Source organism: Sarcophilus harrisii, chromosome 4, assembly GCF_902635505.1.
Source record: "Sarcophilus harrisii chromosome 4, mSarHar1.11, whole genome shotgun sequence".
In the NCBI taxonomy this organism is placed as follows: Eukaryota; Metazoa; Chordata; class Mammalia; order Dasyuromorphia; family Dasyuridae; genus Sarcophilus; species Sarcophilus harrisii.
The window spans coordinates 437,418,622-437,443,171 of record NC_045429.1 but is presented as its reverse complement, the minus strand read 5'-3'; the positions used below and the strand labels follow the sequence as shown (position 1 = coordinate 437,443,171).

Here is a 24,550-nt window from a genome sequence, read left to right as displayed (position 1 = left end):
CCCCCAGAGGAGCCCCTGGTCAAAAGGCACCAATCTCCAAGAGCCACGAATCAGGGAGGATGTATCTGTTCAACTCCAGGGACGGAAAGTCTAAGGTTGCCCCGATCCCTTCCCACATCCGTCTCAGTCTGTCTGTCTTTCACACCACCCACTCCCAAACACACCCCAGGAGAAGGGGGTGCTGGCCAGGAGGCCAGGAAGGTCAGTCTAAAATCCAGTTTGACATTTCCTCCTGAGCTTTTCTCTTCCTTTTCAGAAAGGGAGTGAGAGGGAATGGAAAAAGGGAAGATGGGGCAACCAAGAGACAAGCTAAGCAGATAAAGTAGGAAAGGAGGAGATGATGGGGTGGAGGGACAGAGCACAGGGGAAAGAGAAGCAGACAGGCTAGATGGGAAGATTTAAAGAGTGAGCAAGAGGAAGAGAGAAAGAAGCAGCTAGGCAGAGGGAAAGGGAATTATCTCAGGAAGATGTCACCCTAGGATCTTATAAACACAAACTAGTCAAAGTACATGCAACAACTGAAAATCACCAGATGACTGTTAATGGCAGCCAGAACTGTGGGCTCAGAACATTATTTCAGGATCTCTCCATTCTCACCCTCTCCCCAAAACATCTCTGATAATTCCCAGTCTTTGAGAGCCGTGCACCCCTCAAGGAAGAAGAAAAAAGGAGGAGACACCTACCGCAGGTCCCAAACCTTCCGGGGGGGTGGGCAGGATGCCATCCCCACCCCCCTGGCTTCGGGCGCTGAGCTGAGGGGACATGGTGGGTGACTCGTCGATGTACGGCATGGTCTCCGAACCCTCGGGTGGCACCTTCTGCTCCTCATTCCCTTCCCCGTCGTAGTCGTCAGCCCCGTAGCTGAAGTCTGTGACAAGGAACAAGAAAGGCCACTGAGAATCTTCTACCAGGGCTGCCAGAGAGGGGTAGCGCAGTGGGCGCCGCCGCCGGCCCCCCGCCGCCATGGCTTGCTCCACACCATTCACCAGCCCCCTTGGCTAGGGCTGAGTCGTGAGGGAGCCCCCCCTCGAACCGGACCCCAGAGTCCCAGAAGGCACACACTCAGAGGCTGCTCAGAATCAGGCGGCAAGAGCATTGTCAGAGCCGCCCGTTTAATAACATGTCAGACGCTTATTCCAAGCTGCCGTTTCCTTTGCCTCCTGCCTAATTCCAAGTCTAAAAATTAACAGCAGGAGCAGGAGGCAGGAAGCTTCCAACTCTCTTCTCTGAGTCACCATTCTGCTTTTTATAGGGAATAAGGAGGCGGGGGCAGGCTGAGCGATGTCACTTCCTGAACCCCTCCCCTATTGGTGCCATTTCTAGACGGAGCCCAGTTCCCCCTGGGGGGCCACAAGGGAGACCGGGTGTAAGGGAGAGAGGCAGAACCATCCCTAAATCGGCCCTTCTGATTCCCTCAAACCTTTCCCCATGAAAGAGGTGCCACGGCTCCAATGCCAGGGGACTCCTTCCTGGGTGGGGATGAGGAGGCGGTTCTGTGGCCAAGCTGGGCCACTGTTTAATGGCAGGGTCCTCAAAAGCCAGGTCTGGTTCTATAATTTCACCATAAGCTTCCTTTAGAGAAAAAGCAGGAGGAGGAGGAGGACGAGGGGGACAAGGGAGCCTCTGCTACAATTAACCCCTCACTGCGGCTGCCAGCCCCACTCAGACTTTTAAACCACAGAACAGAATTAGCCAGTAGCCATGGGAACTGTCCGAGAGCTTGGTGCTGAAAGAGTTAATGGCTCTGTTCCCCTGGGGACCCCCAAGGATGAGCTCTAGAACTGCCCTACCTCCTTTGCTTACGAAGAGCAGCCAGCTGCCAGCCTCCCCCACAAGACCCCTGCCTCCAGGGGCTACCTGGAACCCAGGATAACCTAGAGCGTGCTCCCATTGGGATGCCCCCGGCTGCCAGGAGGGTAGTGTCTATGACCACGATTCAAACTTGGCTTCTTTTCACAGGGGGTTAACCACGTCTCCCACTCTCAGAAATTGCCTGGTGACTTGGGACTGTGCCCGGTGTGGGACGACACCCCCCCCCCGCCCCACCAACAACCTGAAGGGCAGAAGCCAAGGGTCCCGCGCCCCACCGGGCGGGTCAGCCTGAGTGGTGGAGATTTCACCACTTTCCAGGGAATCGCTTCCTCACGCTGAGATAACATGGAAGATGTTACCCAGATGTCTTGGCAACTCCACAGGGATGTTCAGGACTGAGGCAGTGTGGGGAGTGGGTGAGGGGAAGAAAACAGGATGTTCGAATCCAGGGAAGGGACTTGTTGCATCTCTCACTGACAGAAAGAACCTATGAACGAGAGACTCCTCAAAAAGCCTCATTTCACAGAAAAACTGAGGCTGAGAGAGACCAAGCCTCCCTATTGAGGTTAACCAGCTAATAAGAGGAAGGCAGGACTTCTGACTCCAAATTCAAGGCTTTTCCCATGGCACAATCTTTTCTGTATTTTTCCAGGAGGCTGGAGTCAGTTGGCCTCATCAACTTCAGGCAACCGAGCCCAGATTCCCTTGACTTGATAACAGACACAGATACATGCTTCCCTCCCCCTGCACGAAACATCCCAACAGACTAAGGAATCGACGCTCACCCCGCGTTTCACATCCTCCACGAGCTCCTTTCACCTCCCCCCACCCCCATGGAAACTCCTTCTGGGCAAAGGGCCTCTGCCTCTTTTCTTTGCAGCCTGGCCCGGGTGCCTGACACTCAGGCCCTTAATAACTGCTTGCTGACAGCCTGTGTCGGCCATCCCTACTCACTGATATCCCCCAGTACTTGTTGAGCAGCTCCAAGATACCTCTGGGCTGCTCCCGCTGACTCCCTGCTTCTCTGGCAGCTGCACCTGCTCCAAGTCTCCCTCCTCAGCCCTGAATGTCCCCATTAAGCTGTCAGGGTGTCTGTGTTCTCCCAGCTTCTCTCCATGCTGTTACCGGTTATTACAGAGGCCTTGGCCCGGAGCATGTGGGAGGGAGGCAGGCCTGAGCAGCCTGTGCATGGAGCCATCACAGGGGACACAAGGTCCCTGCCCTCGGCAGGCAGATCAATGAGTGTTTGTGGCCTGTAGAATCGCTTGAAAATCTTTTTTCCTAGGGGAAGCCCAAGCGAGGCAGTAGCAATGGCCTGGACCAAGAGGCTGAGCTGTGAGATCATATAATCAGACTCTCTTCCTCCCCGGCTCAGATTGTCTACCAGATGGATTCCGGAGTCCATCCAAGGTTTCCTTCAAAATTCAACTCAAGTACCACCTCCTTCAGCAGGAGACTTTCCCTGATCCCTCTTCCTTGCCATTACCTCTACATTGACTTTGTACTTACAAGCATATGTGCTTATTTCCCCTAATAGAATATAATCTCCCGAAGGGTAGAAGCTATTTTTGTTTTTGTTTTCCCAGCACCTAGTGTAGTACCTGTAACACAGTAGGTGCTTAATAAATGCTTCTTTCTAACCTCTCTGCTGGAGTTGGAGTTTGAGAATCTGGGCTCAGGGGCTGCTCACTACCCGTGTGACCTTGGAACTAATCACTGAAACTCTCTTAGCTCCAGTCTCATTTTGTAAAATGTGTCTGTTGAACTACATGGTCTCTATGGCAATTAATTAATTGCAGAACCCATCTGGGAGTAGCTTTAAGTGAAGCTGATTCTAAACAAGGTCTCTCTGCCCCTCCCCTAGACTTCACAACCAATTCTTCTGCCAATTTTCTCTTCCTGACAATGACCTCTCCCATCCCCATCCCAGAATCCCACTCTCCTTCTTAGTGATGGTGGCGAGGATCCCTACCATACCATATCCTTGAGGACTCCAGACTGCAATTCACTCTCTACCTGAACCTTCCCTAGCTGTGCTATCTCCCCTGAAAAGGCACATGAGCTACCTGAAAGCAGTGGTTGTCTTGCTTTTCTATTTGCATCCCAGTGTTTAACATGGAATGAGTCTCAATAAATGCTTCCATTTTTGTTCATAAATCCATAGGCTTTCTGTGACTGATTCTGCTAACACTACAAGAAACTCTAGAGTCTGTTTGAAAGAAGGAGTCTTGAGTCCTAGGGAGCTCTCAGGTGTGAAAAGTAGATGGGGGCTCAACAGCCAAGACCGAGCTCCCCCAAGTAGGGCGAGGTCTCTGAGTCCATGGGCAGATTATGTATCAGACAAGGTGGCAGATACCATGAAGCAACCAGGGTGCTACTGTTTTCCCAAGGGCCTTCACTTCCTGAACATTGGAGGTGATTCAACTTGGGCTTCTCACTGCTTTGAATCAATCGTGTTCTTTGGGTGACAAATGAAGACAAAGCCACTCTGGTGGGATTTCAGAAGAAAAAAAATAAACTTGGTCTTCTCAGGGCACACAAGCAGCGATCTTTTCTCACCACTCCCCTTCTCCCCAAGCTCCAGAAGTACCTCATCCTGTTATGAGCAAGATGGAGACAGGAATAAAGCAAAAACACAGGCACAAACTACATTGTACTGGACCTTGCTTCTTCCCGGCAGAGCCCAGGGGAAAGATCTGGAAAGAATGAATCGAAGAGTAATTATAGCCAAGCCAGGAAAGAGAAAGGAAAGCTCAGTCATGGAAAAGTTTTCACTCATCATTTACTCATTCAATCATCAAACATTTATTTAAATGTCTGAAGGAAACAGGATTCTCCATCATTTCCTGTTCACAAAGTCAGAAGGCAGAGTTTCACAGGATTAGTGATGGATAGTCTAGCTGGATGAAGTCAAAATTCAGCACCATCTCAAGGAAAAATGGAAAAAAACTTCCTCATAGAAAAGGGTCTTCACGTGGAGCAACTGTTAAACGGTCATATTGACCCTTTGTTCACCAGATGGGGAGATTCAAGGAATGGGAGGGAGGGGATCTCATAGGGTGAGCAATGGTAAGAATCATGTTCTCTCTCTTCATCCCTACCCACAAAAATCTCTGTTTTCCATCAAAGCTCAGCTTGGTGCAGAATGAAGATGATGGATAACTATGGAACTATGGAACCAAACCATTAACAGTTCAAATCTTGCCTAGAAAGTCTCTTTAACCTGAGACTCAGTTTCCCTCTCTGTAGAACAAAGGCCTCTGAGGCTATTTCTATTCCCTTTCCTTCCACTTGTCCATATTCTCTCCCTCCCGTGGTTACCCCCAAACCATAAACACCAATCTAGGTCCGTGTTCCATCCCCCAGCAGAATGTGAGCTTTCTGAAGGCAGAAATCATTTTTTTCCTTTTTGTCTTTTTATCCCCAGTTTAGCACAGGCCCTCGTATGTGGTGGGCACTTTACAAAGGCGTGCTGAGAACCAGGAAAACAACATACACAAAGACTACAGAAATAGAAAGAGAAAACAACAAAAGAATGAAAACGAGGGCTGCAGAATTCTCATGACCAAGTTTGGTGTGGAGAATTCTGCACGTTCTTGCCCTTTCTTTCACTGTTCAGGTGGGGGACAAGGCCTGTTCTAGGTCACATACATTGTCAGACTCTGGCCTTGGTGGTGGTTTTTTGGCTGAATTGCTCTGTTCTTTTCTTTTTCTGTTGTCTTTTTTCTTTTTGATTCAGAGGACTCAAATCCAGTTTCCGGTGCTTCCTACCTATGTGATCTTTAAGTTAGTCACTTTTCCTCTCTAGGCTTCTAAAATAAAGAGGGAATGGCACTTCTTTTTTTTTTTTTTTTGATCCCCATCTTTGTTATAAGGGATGGTGCCGAGATAAAAACAAAAGGGTGGGATGGAGACTGGCCCTGAGATGTAATTGTATGGGAAACTCCCAGGTGAAAAACTCCCCTGCCCAAAACCCCTTCTCTGCAGCCAGTAATCTTGAAGAGATCCTGGGGCACTGAGATACGAAATACCTTACTCAGGGTCACGGAGCCTCTGAACTCTGCTCTAAAACTCCAAGAACAAGTCTTTATTCACTCAAAGCCAAATGTGTTTGTGTATATATGTAGGTGTGTGTACATGTACATACAAACATACACATGTGTATATATACACATATACACATGCATTTATGCATGTGTACACACATGTGTATGTATATATATTTTTTTTTTTAATTAAATATTTGCTAATTAAATAGGGCTGATTATGGGCAGGAGTTTTCTTCCTCCTCCTACTCTACTGGCTTATTCTGTAAGGAGCTGAGCCTCAGAAACCTCCCTGGCAGGAAGGCTTGCTTCCTATTTCCCTGCCCTATGCTAGCATTTCAGGTTGCCTGGCTGGGGCTTATGGGCAAAGTCTGGGGGCTGGGGAGCTATAATACAGAGTCTCAGTCTCCATCCTTCTTCTGTGGCTGAACAAATGGCCATTTTTGCCATACCAAGACAACCTGTAGGTGTCCCCTTCTGATGAAAAAAACCCACAATATCAACTCACCAGGCCCCGTCTCTGAGTAGGCAGCTCAGGGGAAGTAGAAGATAATTAGGAGAAAATAGACTCAGTTCTTAGGGACAAATTGTGCCTATTGGTGGAAAATGAGTCTTTTACCAAGATTCTGGGTGACTAAGTTATTAGCCCTCAGTGACAAAGGCTCTGCTCACCAGAGCAGTATGGGAGATTTCTTCCTAGGAATAGCAAGAGATGGTAACAGCAGGAGGGGCTGCCCCAGGAAGAGACTCTTAACTCTCCATGGACTGTCTGTGGTTGGCTCCTCCTTCCACTCAATTGTCTGTCCTGTTTTTTGACAGGAGCATCTCCTGAGTTACTGCCCTTTCTTTGTCCAACTCCTGGCTATATAAGAGTTATCAGACCTCTCCTTTCTTTTAGGAACTGGGATTGGTGATCAGGAAGTCCATGGGTTATTGCAAACAAGTGATAAATTGCCTCAACCAAATCCTGACTTCGAGACACATTAGCTGGGTGGTCCTCCACAAATCGCCTACTAGCTCAGTGCTCCAGGTGACTTCCCCCTACTCCCCCCAATCACACAGTGGCTCCTCACAAAATTGCTAACATCAGATTGCTTGCTATCTTGGGGAAGAGGGAAGGAGGGAGAAAAAAATTGGAACACAAAGTCTTCCAAAAACAAATGTTGAAAATTATCTTTACATGTATTTGGAAAAATAAAATATCATTGAAAAGAAAAAAATTGCTAATCAGTTGCCAATCGGCATTGGTTAGAGAGACTTTCTTCATCAGAAATCTCACTAACCTCACAGATCTAGTTCAGAAATCTTTGAATCTTAATTTTCTCATCTATAAAATAGGTTACTGTAAGGGTCAAATAAGACAAGATAGATGAAGCACTTATTAAGTGCTTACTGTTTACCAGGCACTGAGAAATTGATACAAGCATATGAGACTGAGATAACATATGCAAATAGCTGTGCAGATCATAAAGCCATAGAAATGCCATTTGTTATAGGTGGGACAGCGGGAAGAACTTTGGATTTGGAGTGTGGAGGACTCAGCTTTGTCCCTCAACTGTCTGATCCCAGTTAGCTGCTCAGCTGCCTAGGAAAGGTCTATTAAGTTCTTACTCAGTTGTATTAAGTGCTGAGGATACAACACTAGCCAAAAAGAAGTCCCTCAAGGACAGGAGTTGGAAAGAGCATGGGGGCTTTTTTCTCTGTATCCTCATCTGGACTGTGCATTGTGAACCTATTTTGGCTCTCTTCCAGCCAGATCATCCTTGGCATCGCGCCAGATGCAGATCTTCCAGGTGCTGCCAGTAGGAAACCTTTCTGTGTTCATTCAAGAACTTCTAGGTAGAATGTTCTTGACTTTGAATGAATGAATTAGGAGAGTAAAGCTAGTTTTCAGGTCTCCAAAAATGGCTATAGAAAATGTATGGCTCTGTCCCCAACAAGGAGATGGCCACCATCCTCCAAAGCGTGGAAGGCTGAATGGAAGGTCTCCCTCTGCTGAGCTGTAATGACTGGAGGACAAGCTGTCTGCATGTACCGAGAGAGGAGAGACACCCTGAGAAAGTGACCCCCAAAGCCAGCACTTACTACTCACAGGACTCTGGAAAGGGTGAACGTCTCAAGGATGATTGCCTCATGAAGCCTTGAATCCCAGCATCAGATTTAAACTGAGACTTTCCTGATTCCAAGTCTGGTCCTCCATCACTCAGCACCAACTGCCATTCAAGCCCTCTCCTCTCAAGGTTCCTAGTATACCCTCAGTGTCCAGGGTCCAGCTTGGGGACCCCTCTTCTTCCAGCCTCTGGCACAAGGCCTCACACATAGAAGATGCTTAGTAAATATTAGTTGAGTGATCCAGAGCTAATCACTAGGGAGGAGCTAAAGTTAAACAGAGCTTGGATTAAGGGTCAGAAGACCTGGATTCAATTCTTACCCTTTTCACTTATTACCTCTGTAGTCTTGGGTAAATAATGTCTCTAAATCTCACCTTTAAAATAAAAGGAAAGGACTGAAGTGCTACTGAAAGTTATATTGACTGGGTGAACAATATATATACACACACATACATATGTGTATGTGTATATATGTACATATACATACATGTGTGTGTGAGCGCACAAAGAGACAGAGAGAGGGAGGGAGGGAAGGAGAGATAGAGAGAGACAGAGAGAGAGTCAGAGAGACAGAGAGAGAGTCAGAGAGACAGAGACAGAGAGAAAGAGACAAAGAGAAAGACAGAGAGAGACAGAGAGAAAGAGACAAAGAGAAAGACAGAGAGAGGAGGGAGGGATAGAGAGAGAAGAAGAAAGAGAGTATGTGAGAGATAAAGGGGGGGGAGAGTCAGAGAGAGACAGAGAGAGACAGAGAGTGGGGGGAGGTAAAGAGAGAGAGAGAGAGAGACAGAGACAGAGAGACAGAGACAGACAGAGACTGACTTGTAATTTATTCTTGGGGGAAGCAACACTCAAGTCTTTGTATTACCTGCCAGTTAGCCCTCACCTGCCTACCAGCAATCTGGGAGATGCGGAGATGCAATGGCCCATTCCTTTCACTGATATGGACCAATCGCAATTATCTTTATCACATTCTGAAAGTTATCAATAAAAAACTGGCTCTACCTTGAATCACTTGCTGATCTCCAGTAATCAACCATTTGATACATGGCAACTTTGACATATTTTTAATAAACTCATTTAATCCTCTTTTTCCTGAGTATTGTCTTGTTATTCAGGGTGAAAGAAAGCCGAAACAAAGAATTTTCCTTTTAACAATGGTCTCTAAGCTCCTTTCCAGCTATAAATCTAGGGTCTCTAAAATCTACAGTGAATAAGGGCCAGGAAATAGTGAGTGGAAACCAGGTCAAATAATATCAGCTGCAATAATGACAAAGGTATCTTGTGACATTCTCCAGAACTAACTTTAAATGCCCCTCACTTGTTCTAGTCTCACCTTGTCATTTTGTTTTCAACCAGGTTTGTAACTGCTCCTCCCCCAGGGCACTTCCCAGTCTCCTCACAGCTCCTAGGGCCCCCACTCAAAGTCGCTCAGGTAACAACACACAGGGTGATTATCTGTTAAGTCCTCATCTTCCTTTGCTAGCAGAGCAAAGCCTTTCCCCACATCTCCCGATCCACCAAGAAGAGATTGAAGTGGGAAAACTAGGCAGGTAAAAACTCAAGGCCTTAAATTGTTTTAAAATCAATTTTGTTTTTAAAATGTCTGTTATCTCACCTTCATTTCCCACCCTTTCCCTCCCGCACCTAGACAGACAATCCTTAAAAAAAAAAAAAAAAAAAGCTAAGAAAAAGAAAAAGGGGGAAAAGAACAATTTGTAGATTTAGAACCAGAAGGAAAATCAGGCAGAAATCCCTGGGGCGGCCTGGAGACCCCGATCTCTCCCAAAGAGCCAGCTGTCTCTCTAGCTGTCAGATGGACAACATGTCCACCTGGATGTCATACAGGAGCTTGAAATCAAAACCCCCAAACCGGAGTGTCCTTCCTAGCACCTTCCTTATTTTTGATGATGGTTCCCGCTCCCAATGTCACATCACCCGCACAAAAGCTCAAGATCATATCTGACGCTCCTCTTCCTCACTTCCCCCACCAAAGCAGTTGCAAGTCCTGTCAGTTTTACCTCCACAAATATGTACCCCATTTATCCCCCTTCTCTCTGCCAGCGAAGGGCCACCTGGCCCACTTCAAGCCTTCGTCCTCTATTGCCTGGACTTTTAATAGTTTTCTAACTGCCTCTAGACTTTCCTAACCAATTCGGCCTTCTCCTGGCTGCCAAAATCATGGGAGATTGAAAACAAACCAAAATAAGCACCCCCCTAGTCTCCGGAATCCGGCTCCAGCCCACTTTTCTGCCTTCCAGCCAAAAAGGGCCAGCACCTGCTTCAACCTTGGGGTGTGCCTTCTATGGGCCCATGGGGGAAATCACAACCGCCCAGAAGGGCGTTCTGCCCCCCCCACTGCCCTGTGAAACCACTTTTGTTCAGGTACCATCCCCATAATCCCTTTGTGATCTTCCACGAATCCTTCCTGGACAACCAGGCCTCCGAGTGCTGGCTCTCACACTCTAGTATGTATAATGAATCATTTATATTGTTATAAATGTTATATGTTTTATGGGCCCTTTTTCTGTTTTCTTAGAAAGTAATTTGTTAATATTTTCTGTCTTTGGTCCTTTTCCCCTTGGTCCTTAGACTTAATAGTCACTAGGTGGCAGAGTGTATGGAGAACTGGATTTGGAATTCTGAAAACCTGAGTTCGAATTGGACCTTAGACACTTAGAGACACTTACTTTACCAGTAAAGCCATTTATCTTTTCTCTATCAGCCTCAGTTTCCTCATCTGTAAAAGGCGGATACTAATACCATTGAGAGACTCAAATGAGATAATACATGCAAAGTGTCTACTATGGGTTAGGTTCTGTGCAAAGCACTTCTAGGGACATAAAGAATGGCAAAAGACTGTCCCTGATCTCAAAGAGCTATAGTTTGATGAGAAACCTTATATAAATGTAAGTTAATCTTATGGTTGCTTCTTGAAGTTCAATTAAAGTTGAATTCCCCCCCCCCTTCCCACTTTATATATGCTACTGCAGTTAATCCTCAGAAAAATAGGTGTTATGACTATACCCATTTTATAAGTGAGAAAAACTGAGGCTGGGAGCTGTCTAGGGCCACACAACTAATATGGGTCAAACTCAGATCTCACTGTACTCGCAAGACTAGTACTTTGGGGGTCTTTCCCAATTCCACTTATACAAGGGTTTCCTAGGCCTCACTTGGGCATAGTTTGAGCTCTAAAGGCTAAGAGTAAACAAATTCTTTTGTTCTTTTGGCCAGAAATCCTCAGGGTCTTTCCTTCCAGACTGGATTTTTTTTAATTAGGTAAAAGAGACCACCCTCTGCCTCACTTCTTCCCTAGCTTTAATCATTAATCAGACCTTGTCTCAGTCAAACTAAGATCTGTTTAAAAACCTTAAAAAGGCCAAGGTCTCCCGGTGCATTGAGGGTCACCTCCAGTCGGCCTGATCTGTATCTGGCCACTGGGCCCAGATGGCTTGGAGGGGAAAGTGAGGCCAGTGACCTTGCGCAGTCCTCCCTCACTTGCATGTAGGGGATCCCTCCCTGAGGTCACAGACCTCCTCCAGAAGGAAGGACAATTAATCTGTTTTGATATAACCAGTTTTCTTTAATTCTGTGTATTTTTCTTTACCATTTAGAACCATGCTTCCCCACAAAGCCAATGGAAGGGACCATAACACACACACACAAGTTAAGAAGCTCTGACTCAAATAAAGAGAAAGAAAAATGAGTCAGCAAAGCCCACTGACACATCAGCCAAGTTCAACATGGCAGGTGGTATTCCCCTCTCAGAGCCCTCCACTGCTGACACAAAGGGAAGGGAGAACATTCTGATGTATTTCTGGCTCCCATTGGGGAATCACTGGAAAAGCAGTTTGAATGGCTCATTCAGGGCCCACCTGTGGGCTTTAAAGAGGCACACCATTGTCACCCCTCCCAGACATCACTGCAATACCTTCCATCCCTTTAATCCAGACTAGAAAAACACTCCGCAGGCCTGGGACTAAAACTCAACCATTCACTTCTACAAAAAAAATCATCATACACCTTCATGCTCTTCAGTAAGGAGGGGGAACCATCTACTACATCCTCTACCCCCAAGCCAGCCCCTTTCCCTTGTCAAAAACCTCAACTTGGTGGGAAGTCTTTCCTTCTTAACCTTGCTTCTTGGTAACATCTCCCAGATCTTTTGCATATCATCCTGTCCAGTCACGTGTCTCCCATTTTGCACACGTGAAGCTTATTTTCTGAACTCATATGTTAAGACTTTTAACATTTGCCCATCAATATTTCAGAGCCTGATTCTGTCATCCGACGTTAGCTATCTCTCCCTCCCATGCCATCTGCCGACATGATTCCTGTGCCATCTACGCCTGTATCCAAGTTACCGTTAAAAATGTCCAACTTCATGGGCCCCAGAACAGATCCACCGGAGAGCGCCCTCCAAAATTACAGGGAATCAATAACTGCCATTTAGCCATTTCAACTGTATTTGACGCCTCGTGATTCTAGTTGAGATTTTCTTTTGGCAGATATATTGGATTGACTCGCGATTTCTTTCTCCTGTTCATTTTACAGATGAAGAAACTGAGGCAAACAGTGAAAAGACTTACTCAGAATCACAAGTGTCTGAGGCTGCATTTGAACTCAGGTCTTCCTGACTCCAGACCCGGTGCTCCTATGGCACCTACATGCCCAGGATCAATAATTAGTGAAGCCAATACATATATTTTTGCCTGCCTACATTTTTTATTTCCTTCACAGGCTAACTGTACAATATTTCAGAGTCCGATTCTTTTTCTACAGCAAAATAATGGTTTGGACATGTATACTTATTTTGTATTTAATTTATACTCTAATATATTTAACATGTATTAGTCATCCTGTCATCAGGGAAGGGGGTAGGGGGAAGGAGGAGAAAAATTGGAACAAAAGGTTTGGCAATTGTCAATGCTATAAAATTACCCATGCATATATCTTGTAAATCAAAAGCTATTAAAATTTTAAAAAATTGGTGAAGCCATTCAACCAATTCCAAATGCATCTAACCAAACCACGACTGAACACAAATCTTTTTCGAGAAGGATAAGAAAGAGAAACTTGTATCAAAGATTCTGCTAAAATCTAGGTTAATTCCAACTACAGCATTCCCTTGATAGCTCTAACCCCCTGTCAAAGGAGGGAATGAGGTTAGTGTGACACGATCGGGCTGGCTCTTCCTGATCACTGCTTCCCTTGCTGCAAATTCATCATGTCATCCCTTTAATAATTGATTGAAAATATTCTACTTGAACATCCAAGAACTAAAAGGAGGTTATTTTCTTTGTTGTTAGTCAAGTTAAATAATTAAATGACTACTACGTGGAGATCTAGACATGGGGGAGATACAAAGCCGAGGTGGGATAGTCCCCAATCTCATGTGGCCACACTTTACGAGAGGGATAGGGCAAAACTACCAATGTCATGGAACATAGGATAAATGCAGGAGAGAGAAAAATAAAAGGCCAAAGTGAAGTTCTTTAGGGGAGAGAGATCTCTACTACTTGATGGGATGATCAGGTCAGGTTCCATGGAAGAAAAGGCATTGGCAAGGCTGGATCTGAATTCAAGGACCCGAGTTCAAATCCTGCCCAGATACTTGATGTGTGATGCTGGGAAATCCCTCTGGGCTTTGGAGTCCTTATTTATAAAATGAGACTAGAACTCTCAGGTCCTCCCTCCCCCCCCCCAGATTGAGATACCTATGGTCTTACCCAGTCTGAAGAGGAAATATCTTATTTTGATGGCACCGTTATTTCTCCTGTCATTCTTCCACGTGGGAAGGATGGGTGTGCATGTGTTTCCACGTGATCAAACTAAGAAGTGCTCTCCTTTGGAATTGGAATCGACGATGGAGGGGACCCATTGTGGGGGGAGGAAGGCTGCTTGATCAAATGCAGAAATAGACCCTAAATTACAATCTTGCGAGTTCTGTTGGGGACAGAAAAAGACAAATTGAGCCCGAATAGAAAGGATGTTGGCGATGGATTCAAATCCTGCTGCTGCTACTTATTATCTTTATGACTGTGGGTAACTCCCCTAGCCTCTACAAGTTCGGCTTCTCCTCCTCCCTAGCAGGAGGCAATCCTGAACGTCCCTTCCACTCGAATCCGGTGCCACAATGTCAGGGGGAACTGGTTCTGCAGAAGAGAGGAAGGGGCAGCAGGAATCCCATGGGGAAAGCTGTTCAAGAGTCCCTCCTGGGTCACAACCGGCAGACCCCATTCCGCCGACACGAGTGTATTATCTTTCCCCTGGCAAGTCCCCTAGTTAAGAGGAACATCTCGTTGCCCGGGATCACGCCAGCTCCCTTGGGAGACAAAGCAAATGTCCCTGTGCTCACAGAACCCAGGGTCTATTTGAGGAAATAAAACATGGCAAACAATTATAGAACAATTAAGTGCTTTGCTGTGTGGCCCTGACTGCAGGCACTGGAGGATTTCAGAGAGGGAGGAGGGCTTCATGTGGGAGGGAATAATTGGAGCAGGCTTCGAGGAGGAGATGAGGAACAGGAGCTGGGGCTGGAGGACGACTGAGGGAACGTCCTGGGAGCCACGGGGGGCCGCAGAAGGGACGAGTCTCGGCCACACACACACACACACGTGCCCAAATGGCAATCACACATGTACATATGCACGCACGTACATGAATGCAACTCTAGAGCTATCTTCAACACGTTGCATATGTACATGCACACACATGTACACAGGTGTATATGCATATGTACATGTGGTATAAGCACACACATACACATATATAGGTATACACAGATATTCACATTATATATATGCAATGCAGAGATCTATACATATACATCTATATAGAATATAGAGAAAGAAAAAATATATAGAGAGAATTCAGTGTACATATAGAGAGAAAAAATATACCCATGTGTATATAGAGAATATATAAATATATACATATGAGATATACAGAAACACAGATTATAAGGCGGATGAGAAATATAAATATGTACAAACAGAGAGAGAATAGAGAGAGAATGCATATATATAGGCACAATGAGAGAATGTAGAGAAATATGTACATAGATAGATACATGTAGGAGAAAACTATATATCTAGAGAAAGTATATATGGAGAACATAAGGGGAATATTCAGAGAACATAGAGAGGGAATATATATATATATATATATATATATATATATATATATATACACATACAGAAAAGAGAATATACACAGAGAGAATTTACAGGTGCACACTTGTGCATGTGACACACACACACACAGATATAGGATATAGTGGGAATGTCCCAATTGTTCCCTGTCTCCCCAGTGCCCGGCCACTAAGGCAGGCTTCCGAAAAGCCTGACGATGAGCTCCCTGCAGAGGAGAACATGAGACTTTGTGCACCGCACAATGATTTGCTCAAGGTGCTCAGCAGCAGAACCAGCATGGGCGCCCAACACTGGCTCCAGGCAGAGCTTGGGCTCTCCCCACAATGCCACAGATGTGGAAAAGCAGGAAGAAAGCAGGAGGCTCCTCGAGGGCCGGGTTTGGAGACCGCCCAGAGCTGCCAAGATTGGGCTCTGGCCTGCCCGGCCCCTCAGAAGATGAAGGGGGAAGAGCTCTCACTCCTCAGTCCCTGGCTTGGTCTCCCCCCATTGCTGATCACCTCCTCAGAGGGAGGGTCAGCTCGAGGAGTGAGGGATGGGACGGGGAGGGACGATGCTAATTCCTGGAGATAAAGCAGCTGATCTGAGCCCTGCTTCCATCTGCAGGAACAGGCTAACTGCACACAGCTCCGTGTGTGTGTGTGTGTGTGTGTGTGTGTGTGAGAGAGAGAGAGAGAGAGAGAGTGTGTGTGAGTGTGTGTGTGAGAGAGAGTGTGAGTGTGTGTGTGTGTGTGTGTGTGTGTGTGTTGTTTGGGGGTGGGGTTTGAAGGGAGAGCGTGAGGGCACATTCTATCTGGTTGCTATGGAAACCGATCATATCACCAACTTGCCTGGTGGTGGAGGGAAGCAGAGGCCTGAAGGGAGAGAACAAAGGGGGTGAGCAGCCACCCCAACGAGCAGGAGGGGAGGGGTGGGAGTGGGGCTGGAAAAGCCTCCTGGAGGCTGGCAGGCTCCATCACCAGCCTGGCAAAGAAGAAGCCCCCTGAGGCTAGCGCCTGGGCACCCACTGCAGCAGGAAATAAACAAGGGGCTGGGGCTGGGCTGGGAGTGGGGAGCGGGGGGGGGGGTGCTGCAGCCAGCCTGAGGAGCTTGAGGATGGATCCAGCTCTTTCCCTACCAAGGACCTCTTGCCTCTTCCCTTTCACCTAAAGGGGTCACAACATCTCTCTTAAAAGAAACCTCTGCTCCTACAAGAAAATCCACCCCTGGATACTTCCATCCTCCTTTGACGGGTGAAATACTGAGACCAAAAGGGCAGAGCATTCTGCCCGGCTTCCCCGCAGATCAGAGGGAGTTGGGGACGCCAAACACTTACTCTATTTCCTACAATGTAATGGGCTAGGATGCTCCCTAGCCTTCCCTTTGAACAGACGTGAAGTGGCCTCCCTCCCTACTGCCACCGCACAGAACTCTCCAGCTTCCTTCAAGGCTTGTCAGGGGCTGCCCTCCCCTTCCCTGAGAACTCGCCTCCTCCTCAAATTAACAGCTGCAACATATCTAAGCTATATGAGACGTACACATCTTTTATATACATATACATACAAGCTGTATGAATGCATCTCCCACTCTGACTCCCACAGAACTGTGGGGTCAGAGTGTAAGCTCTGTAAGCTCCCAGAGGTCGGATTCCAAGCCTTGCACATAATAGACTTCCAATAAATTCTGGTTTAATGAATGAACCGAATTTATAGACATTAGAAATGACTTAGTCAAACCGTCTCATTTGACAGATGAGGAAGCCGAAGGCTCAAGATGGAAGATAATTTGCCTGAGCATATGGTTGATGTACTGGAATTCTAATCTACGGCTGCCGACTTGAAAATCTGTATTTTTTTCCCATGACAACCCAAATGCTCTCAATCTGTACCCGTCTCTATGGTCACAAATCTTAGAACCAAAGCATTATGGGTACTTGTGTCCAATTCAACTCCCTCATTTCACCCAAGTGGAAACTGAGGCCCTAGAAAGGGACTTTCTTAAAGGTCACATGGCAAGTTAGGAGACAGCCAGGGCTGGAAATTTGAGCTGCCTAATTCATTCCCTGCCCAATTTTCTTTCCACCAGGGTATGGGCAGCCATTTTTCCTATCCTATTTTTGGGCTCTTTCTTGCACATCTGTAGGCCCATTCTCCAATTATCCTTCCGATTTGTCATGGGAAGAATGCTGGAGTCAGAGTTTGAAGTCTTGGACTCTGTAACTTGGTTCCCATGTGATTTTTAGTAAGTCACTTCATCTCAGGGATCCATGGGCTCCAGGAAGTGTTCAAACCCCACCTCTCCCACTATTTGGAGAAATCATGCAAATCCCTAGGTCTCGGTTTCCTCGTCTGTACGATGAGCCAGAGAAGGCAACGGCAAACCGCTCCAGTACCCCTGCCAAGCCAACACAAAACGGGGTCACAAAGAGCCAGACGCGGCTGAGAAACGCCAGCGTCCAACAGCCTTGGAGAACTACCCCCAAGTGTTGACCACGATCACGATTTGCATTAATCCCTGGTATTTAGAACAGCCATTACCGCACAGAGAATTGCTCAGCAAACACTCCGTGGCCAGCTGCCAACTCCGTAACATTCGACGGGCATCGTCTTCCCAGATGATCCTCCATCCCAGACAGTCACAGGGGAGAAGGGTCATCCCAGGCAGAGGAAAACCACAGAGAAATCCAAAACCTCAACTTCATTAGCAGCTTGGAACCCACTTCCGCCTTGAACCATGATGAGAACTAATAATCACCCACCACGTTTGCAGGTGGATAAAACACATATCTCACGAGAAGGCCGGGAGAGGAGCTTTATGGCTGTTGCTAGCTGAGGTCCACGAGCATCTGCCCCGGATCATACAGGTAACATGTTTGGATGGGGGATTAAAGGGGGTACTAGTTTGGGAGTGGGAGGATTTACATCCAAATGCCCACTCTGCCGCCTGCTGGCTGTGTGATCTCAGGCACATTACTTCACCTCTCTGTTTACTGAATTTCTTTGATTGCTGGAGGAAGGTGTTGGTCTGGATGCCTTCTAAGACCCCTAGAAATACAATTCTCTAAGCACTCTGGGATCAGCACTCACCCACCACACCCCTGCCTCTCTAGGGGTTGATCACAAAGAACACAGGGCTGATTTTAAATCTTTTTATGTCCTTTATCTTCTGATCTATGGCGGAGACGCTCACTGAGCAATAAGTGATGATACAGGAAGCAGGAAAAGCAAAGATGTTGCTTCTAGAAGCCTAAATTGAGAGTAGATCACACCCCAGACCTGGAGCCTCAAGTCCTAAAACTGGCCCTTCTAGCTTTCCACCTGGGGTGGACGTCCCCAGAGCACCCAATGGTCTCCCAGCTACAGGCTCGTTTCCCCTTAAGAAAATGCCCTGACTCTGTGCAATGGAGGGGGATAGAGGGGGGAGAGACACAATGATCCCACTTTATAAATAAAATCAGGAGAAGTTCCCCAACAATAGACAGTGGGTCAAATGCCAGAACAACTACTGTAATTCTCAAGCCTATAACCTCCTTCCTGCTCACAGTCAAAGAGGGTCTGGGCTTTCTCATTCCCGTGGGTACCTCCCTCCGGACCCAAAGTCAGCCAAAAAATCTCCACAAAAAAACAGAACAGGAAAGGAACTCCAAGCCAGCGCCCAGCTGCCAAGGAGCCCGGGTGGCCAGGCCTTCTCCCCAGGCGCTTGGCTCCCGGGCTCCGGCCTGGCTCAGAAGAGGCCGCCTCTGCCGTTAAAGGTAATTACTCTATTGAACCAGACACTAAACAGTTCCTTCAGGACGCTGGCTCCCTCCCCACTCCCAGCTCCACTTGGGGCATCTCCCAACCTCTCAGAACTATCCAGAGACAAGGTGACGAACCCATTCACCCCCTCCCATAAATGCCAATCCCACCTTTCTTCTGGGAAAGGGCAAGGCCTGGGACAACCCTGGGGGAAAGCCCAGGCAGAGCAGCTCTTTGCTGCCTTCCATTCCCCTCATCCCTCCCTCTCTCTTTTTCTCCCCGCTGCCTCTGATTCTCTTTCTCATCCTCTTCTTTCTGTTCTTCTCTTCTCCATCTCTGTTGTCTCTCCGTATCTCTGTGTCTCAGATACACATATACTCTAACTCCATATTTCCGGGGCCCCCAGACAGACCAGCTCTTTGCTGCCTTCCATTCCCCTCATCCTTCCCTCTCTCTTTTTCTCCTCTCTGCCTCTGATTCTTTCTCTTTCTCTTTTCTTCTTTCTCACTTCTATCTTTCCTTCTCTTCTCCGTCTCTGTTGTCTTTCCATATCTCTGTGTCTCAGATACACAACACTCTAACTCCATATTTCTGGGGCCCCAGAGAAGATGGTGGATAATTTCCAGAATCCTTTGGACAGCCTCGCCTGCCCTGTCCCCATCCCAGCAGACATTGCAGATGGCTATACTCCCACCAGAGATTAGCCTCTGATTAGCCTCCAGAGTGAGGTCACTGGTCATTCAGAAAAGGATATGGCCAATCCCAGGCTCAGATTTTAAAAGCCACAAGTTCCCCATTGGCTTGGAACGAACCACACACTTTCCTGACCCTCCCCTGCCCGAGGTCCTTTCCAAGGAGTGAGAGACCCCAAGCGCTTCTCTGGGGCCGAGAGAGTCAAGAATGCACAATCTGCTTGTGGGGTCCTAGAACCTGGGTCCAAAGAGAAGACAGCTTAGCTTTCACTAAGTAAAGGGTCCATGAAGGGTCTGCTGCCTGCCTCCCCATCCACGAGCTCCATCCCTCAGTGATGCCAGGACCAGGTCTCCATCACCCAACTCTCACCCCCAGACTTGAACCTAGAGAGGGTGCTCCAGGGCATTAAGAACGGGCTGTGGTGAAACCTCAGAGCAATAGGAATGGGGGGTGGTCAGTGCAGGGGGGAGGATCTGCACGGGGCCCAGAGCACAGCCCTGAGAGCGCCCTGCCCAGGGAAGGTCAAAGGATCCTCAGAGGGTCTTTGAAACATAACCCTGAGGAAAAGAGGGATATCTCATTTGTGGAACCCTTTCAGCCAAACCTCCAGGTGAGGGACAAATCCATCCAGGCTGAGGGAAGGGAGAGTTAAGGGGGAGTTATGAGTAGGGTGTGAACCCTCTGAGGGCAGGGACTGTCTAATACAGTGGAAAGAACATCATCCCTGGAACCGGAGGACCTAGATTGAAATCCCAACTTGACCCCTGGAGCTAGTCACTTGACCTTTGGGAAACCTCATTTTCCTTATTTGTCGGACTAGATGGTCTCAAAGGTCCCTTCCCAGGCAGCGAGGTAGTTCAGTGGGGTGAACACTGGGCCTGGAGTCAAGAAGACCTGAGTTCAAATGCAGCCTCAGACCCTAGCTGTGTGATCCTGGACAAGTCAGTTAACCCTGTTTGCCTCAGTTTCCTCATTGTGAAATGAAATGGAGAAAACCCCCAGCAAATCCTCTCATTTACCTCCAAGAAAACCTCGTTCAGGGTCATGAAGCGTTGTGGTCTTTTCTAGCACTAAAGTTGTGACTCTTGGGACCGCTTCCTTTTTGCCTCTGCATCCCCTGGCCAGTGTGGTGCTGGACCTCCTGTAGTATTTATACAGCACTTTAGAGATGTGGTCTCATGTGGAAACTGAGCCAGGGGGCTAAGTGTCCAAGGCAGGATTTTAACTCAGGTTTTCCCAACTCCCAGTCCATCCCTGCCACCTTTCCAGAGTCTCCTCGTCTGGTGATTAAGAGATGCTCAGCGTTTGGCTGATCTTTTCCCAAGTCTAACTTTCATTCCCTCCTTTCCCACAAGAAGGCAGCAGCGGGTGCATCCTAACTGGCTTCCCAACACCTCTGACATTCATGAAGTGCTACAGGGAAAAAAGGGGGTGGGGGCGGAGTAAGGCCTCCATCTTAATTCTTCTGCCTGCCAGGGGCTGGGAAATCCCACCAAGCTCAGCCAGCAGGGCAGGGAGCCTGCGTCCTCCCCTCCCTCCATGGACTTCGCTCCCTGAGCACTCACCCCCAGCCAGCAGCAGCTCCATCCTCCCAGCAGGCAGCGGGGCCTGCCAGCCTCACCTCCTACTGCGGGGCCGCATTCCTCGAGCTCATGTGGGGACGAGGGGTCCTGGGGCCGAGAGGGGCTGCTCCGGATGGGGAAGGGGGAGGCCCGGGCCAGCCAGGATGGCTGCAGCCCCAGGCACAGGGAGGGTGTCCCGGCAGTCCTAGAGAGGAGCAGCCAGGACCGAGCTCTAGGGCCCTGTGGGGTTCTTACATTCAAACTGAAAGCGAGAGAGAGAGAGAGAGAGAGAGAGAAAGAGAGAGAGAGTGTGTGTGAGTGTGTGAGAGAGAGAGAGAGAGAGAGAGAGAGAGAGAGAGAGAGAGAAGGACTGAGAGTGAGCGCACCGGTCAATTAGCAGCATACTCTTTTCCCAAGAGAGCTCCTTGGAAATGTCCTGGAAATGTACAGCGCAGGCGTGTGTGTGTGTGTGTGCTCGTGTCCCCCTCCCCCCAGCCTCCCCCCAGCTCTCTGCTTAGGTATCTACAAGGGGAGGGAGAAGGGGACCGATGGGAAGTTCTGAATGTATCAGGTCATACCCAATACCTGTCTCTTTAGAGAAGACTCATGTAGAGATTTAAAAACAAGGCGGGAGCTTTCTCTGGGGTTCCTGGGCATTTCTCTGCCTGTCCCTACCCCAAGGGCCTTTTTCCCAGGGAAAGGCCTATTTCCAGAGCCGGAAGCAGCTGCATGTTACAGGCAGAGCCAGGTTACCGAACACCAAGAAGGTGCCCAGGACCATGGTCACGGCTCATTATTGTGCCCCACCTTCCCATCAAACCTTTCCCACTGGTCCTGAGCCTTCTGCCTACCCCAGTATGAGGGCTCCATCTGGGGAATGCATTCAAGGCTCCTCGGGGATGGAACACTGGCCCAAGAAGGGCTGCCTGGCTCCAGAACCAACAGCAACCTTCTCTAACAGAGGGAGCAGGCTCTGAGGGGCCACTGAGACAAAAAGGACACTCCCAACAGGGAGACTGGGGCTGCTTACTCTGCCATCGGTATCAGCACATGCTAACACTTGTGGCAAAGAAATCTAGGCTTTCAGGTGCCCCAGGCCACAGAACAAAGACTGCTGCCTCTCCAAACATCTCTTTCCCACACAGCCTGTGCTTCTTTCCTGTTCTTTCTCTTTCTCCACCCCCTCCTGTGGTTCCGATCCCTTTGTTAAAACCCATGTTTTTCTGGCAGAGAAGGAGCTCTCCTGGAGCTCCTGGGGGTTAGAACTTGGTTTCCCAGCTCTTCCTGGAGGCCCCAGCTCTCTTCTGATTCCAGCTGTCCTTACTATAGCTGCTAGGGGACTTTTCTGGCTGCCAGACATGCTGTCCCACATTTCTCTTGAACTAGCGTCCCACCTCCCCAAGAGGGGAATCATTCCTCTCAGCGAGTGAGCCCCAACGGGGGCCTCCGCCCAAGTCCTGGGCCCTGGCCCTGGCCATTGTTTGGGGTCTCTTCTGTCCAGGAAGTCGCACCTTTTCTGGCTTCAGAAGCTTCTCATTCTTCCTTTTCCTTCCTCCTACACTGATGCTTCCTCACTCGGTGCCACATGACCCAAAACGGACCAACCAATCCCCTCCCTCTCATATTCAAGTCAATTAAGCACCCACAGGTGGTGAGGACCACAGCAGGAGCCATGACCTTGGATTCATTTTGCACAGACTTAGGCACAAGGTAGCCCAGTCCCAAATCCCTTCATTTTACTTAGACTCGGCAGAGCAGTGACATCCCCAATGTCTCCGAATGCCTCAGTTGCTAGATCTGTGGAGACCTTGCCTGGCCCCACGCAGGGACTACCTTTCTGTGTCCCAACACTTACCGGCAGGATTCTGCCGGGTTATGAGGAAGGGCTTCGAGCTCGGCTCTCTTCAAGGCTGGCAGGTTTGCCACCTATATTTGTCTGGTACCTCCCTGGCAGACAGGGCACAGACCAGCACCCCCCGCAGAAAGCTCATTTGGAGAGTAGGCAAAGGTTTGCCAAGCATTTCCCCCTCCCCTTCAAGCCCTCAGGAGATAGGCTCTTAAAATCCCAAGTTCTTATACTTTGTATCAGTTTCACAGATACAAACTATAAGAACTTGGGATTTTAAGAGACTTTAGAACCACCTATGAGTTGATCCATCATTAACCAGTTACATGCGCCAAATACTGGGGACAAAAAGTAGCATCATGTGTGTGTGTGTGTGTGTGTGTGTGTGTATGAAGAGAGAGTCTCCTCTGATAGAATATATATATATATATATTTATATACACACACTTGAATATATGTATCTATGCATACATAGAGACACACATGTGTCTTTATGTATGTGTATGTTATATACACGTATGTACAAAATGTAAAGGGAGGCAGCAGCATTTGGGGGGATCAGAGCAGACTTCCTGCTGTAGGTGGCCCTTGAAGCAACCCAGAAATTTGAGAAAAGAGAGCATTTGTGATGGGGAGAAGGCCAAGTTTGTCACAGGAGGTGGACTGCTACGTCTGAGACAACTGTAAAAAGACCAGGACATCCAGATCCTCCAGTTTGCAAAGGGAAATAATTCATAATACAGCTGGAAAAGTAAACTGAAGTTTTAAGTGCCAAACAGAGGATTTTAGAGTCCCTCTCAAGGAAATAGGGAGCCAATGAAGTTTATTGAGAGCAGCGACAAGGTCAAAGCTTTGGGGAACTAATGACTTTGGTGTTGGTGCAGAGTAAGGACTAGAGAACATGATCAAGCAAAGAAAGGCAAAGGAAGCCCAAGGCTAATGGCGACAATCCAGGTGAAAAGTGGCGAGGGCCTGAAATAGGGAGGTCGCTGTGTGAGTGACGAGAAGAAACATCAAGCCCATCCCTTTCATTTTAAAAACAAGAAAATCGAGACTGAAGAACTAAGATCATACAAGCGCTGGAAGGCAAAGTCAGGATTTGAACCCGGCTTTTCCTACTCCAGACCTGGAACTCTTGCCAGTCTGCTGCCCAAGAGCCAAGAAATCCTCTGTGCCTGACTCTGACTCCTTCCTGAATCCGCTCTCCTGCCAGTCTCCCGCCTCGGTCAGGTGATCTCCCCAGTTCTGTCCAGAGCTCACTGTCTCACCGAGCCAGACACCCAGAGGCCATGGGAGGAAGTCTTAGGTTAACTTAGATGCTGGTTCAGAGCTGGAAGCAACCTCTAAAATACCTTTGATCCCTTGCCCTCATTTTGCAGATAAACAGCCCAGAAGGGAAGTGGCTTCCCTGAGATCACCCAGATCCTCAGGGGCAGGACCAAGGTTTAAATCCAAGTGTCCTCCCACTACGTACACCAGGGGCTTCAGAAGTCCCCGAGCACAGACCTTTACAGAGGAAGGAACGAGACCCAGAACCCTAATGAGACCAGAACCCTAACGAGACCAGAACCCTAACGAGACCAGAACCATGTGGACGCGAGCATCTGAGG

The 24,550-nt window shown here is 48.0% G+C and overlaps 1 protein-coding gene across 5 annotated transcripts in view; it reads right to left on the bottom strand.

Moving 5' to 3' along the window:
- The window catches only part of ABR (ABR activator of RhoGEF and GTPase), a 271,256-nt gene that overhangs the window by 146,531 nt on the left and 100,175 nt on the right, over positions 1-24,550 (bottom strand). For 4 of the 5 annotated variants that reach the window (XM_031967754.1, XM_031967756.1, XM_023503698.2 and 1 more), the window contains exon 2: positions 684-868. In XM_031967754.1, the coding sequence (XP_031823614.1) occupies positions 684-868 (185 nt within the window). Of the gene's footprint in view, positions 1-683; positions 869-13,701; positions 13,896-24,550 lie in introns of those variants that run through there. The other variant, XM_031967757.1, reaches the window with a different exon arrangement.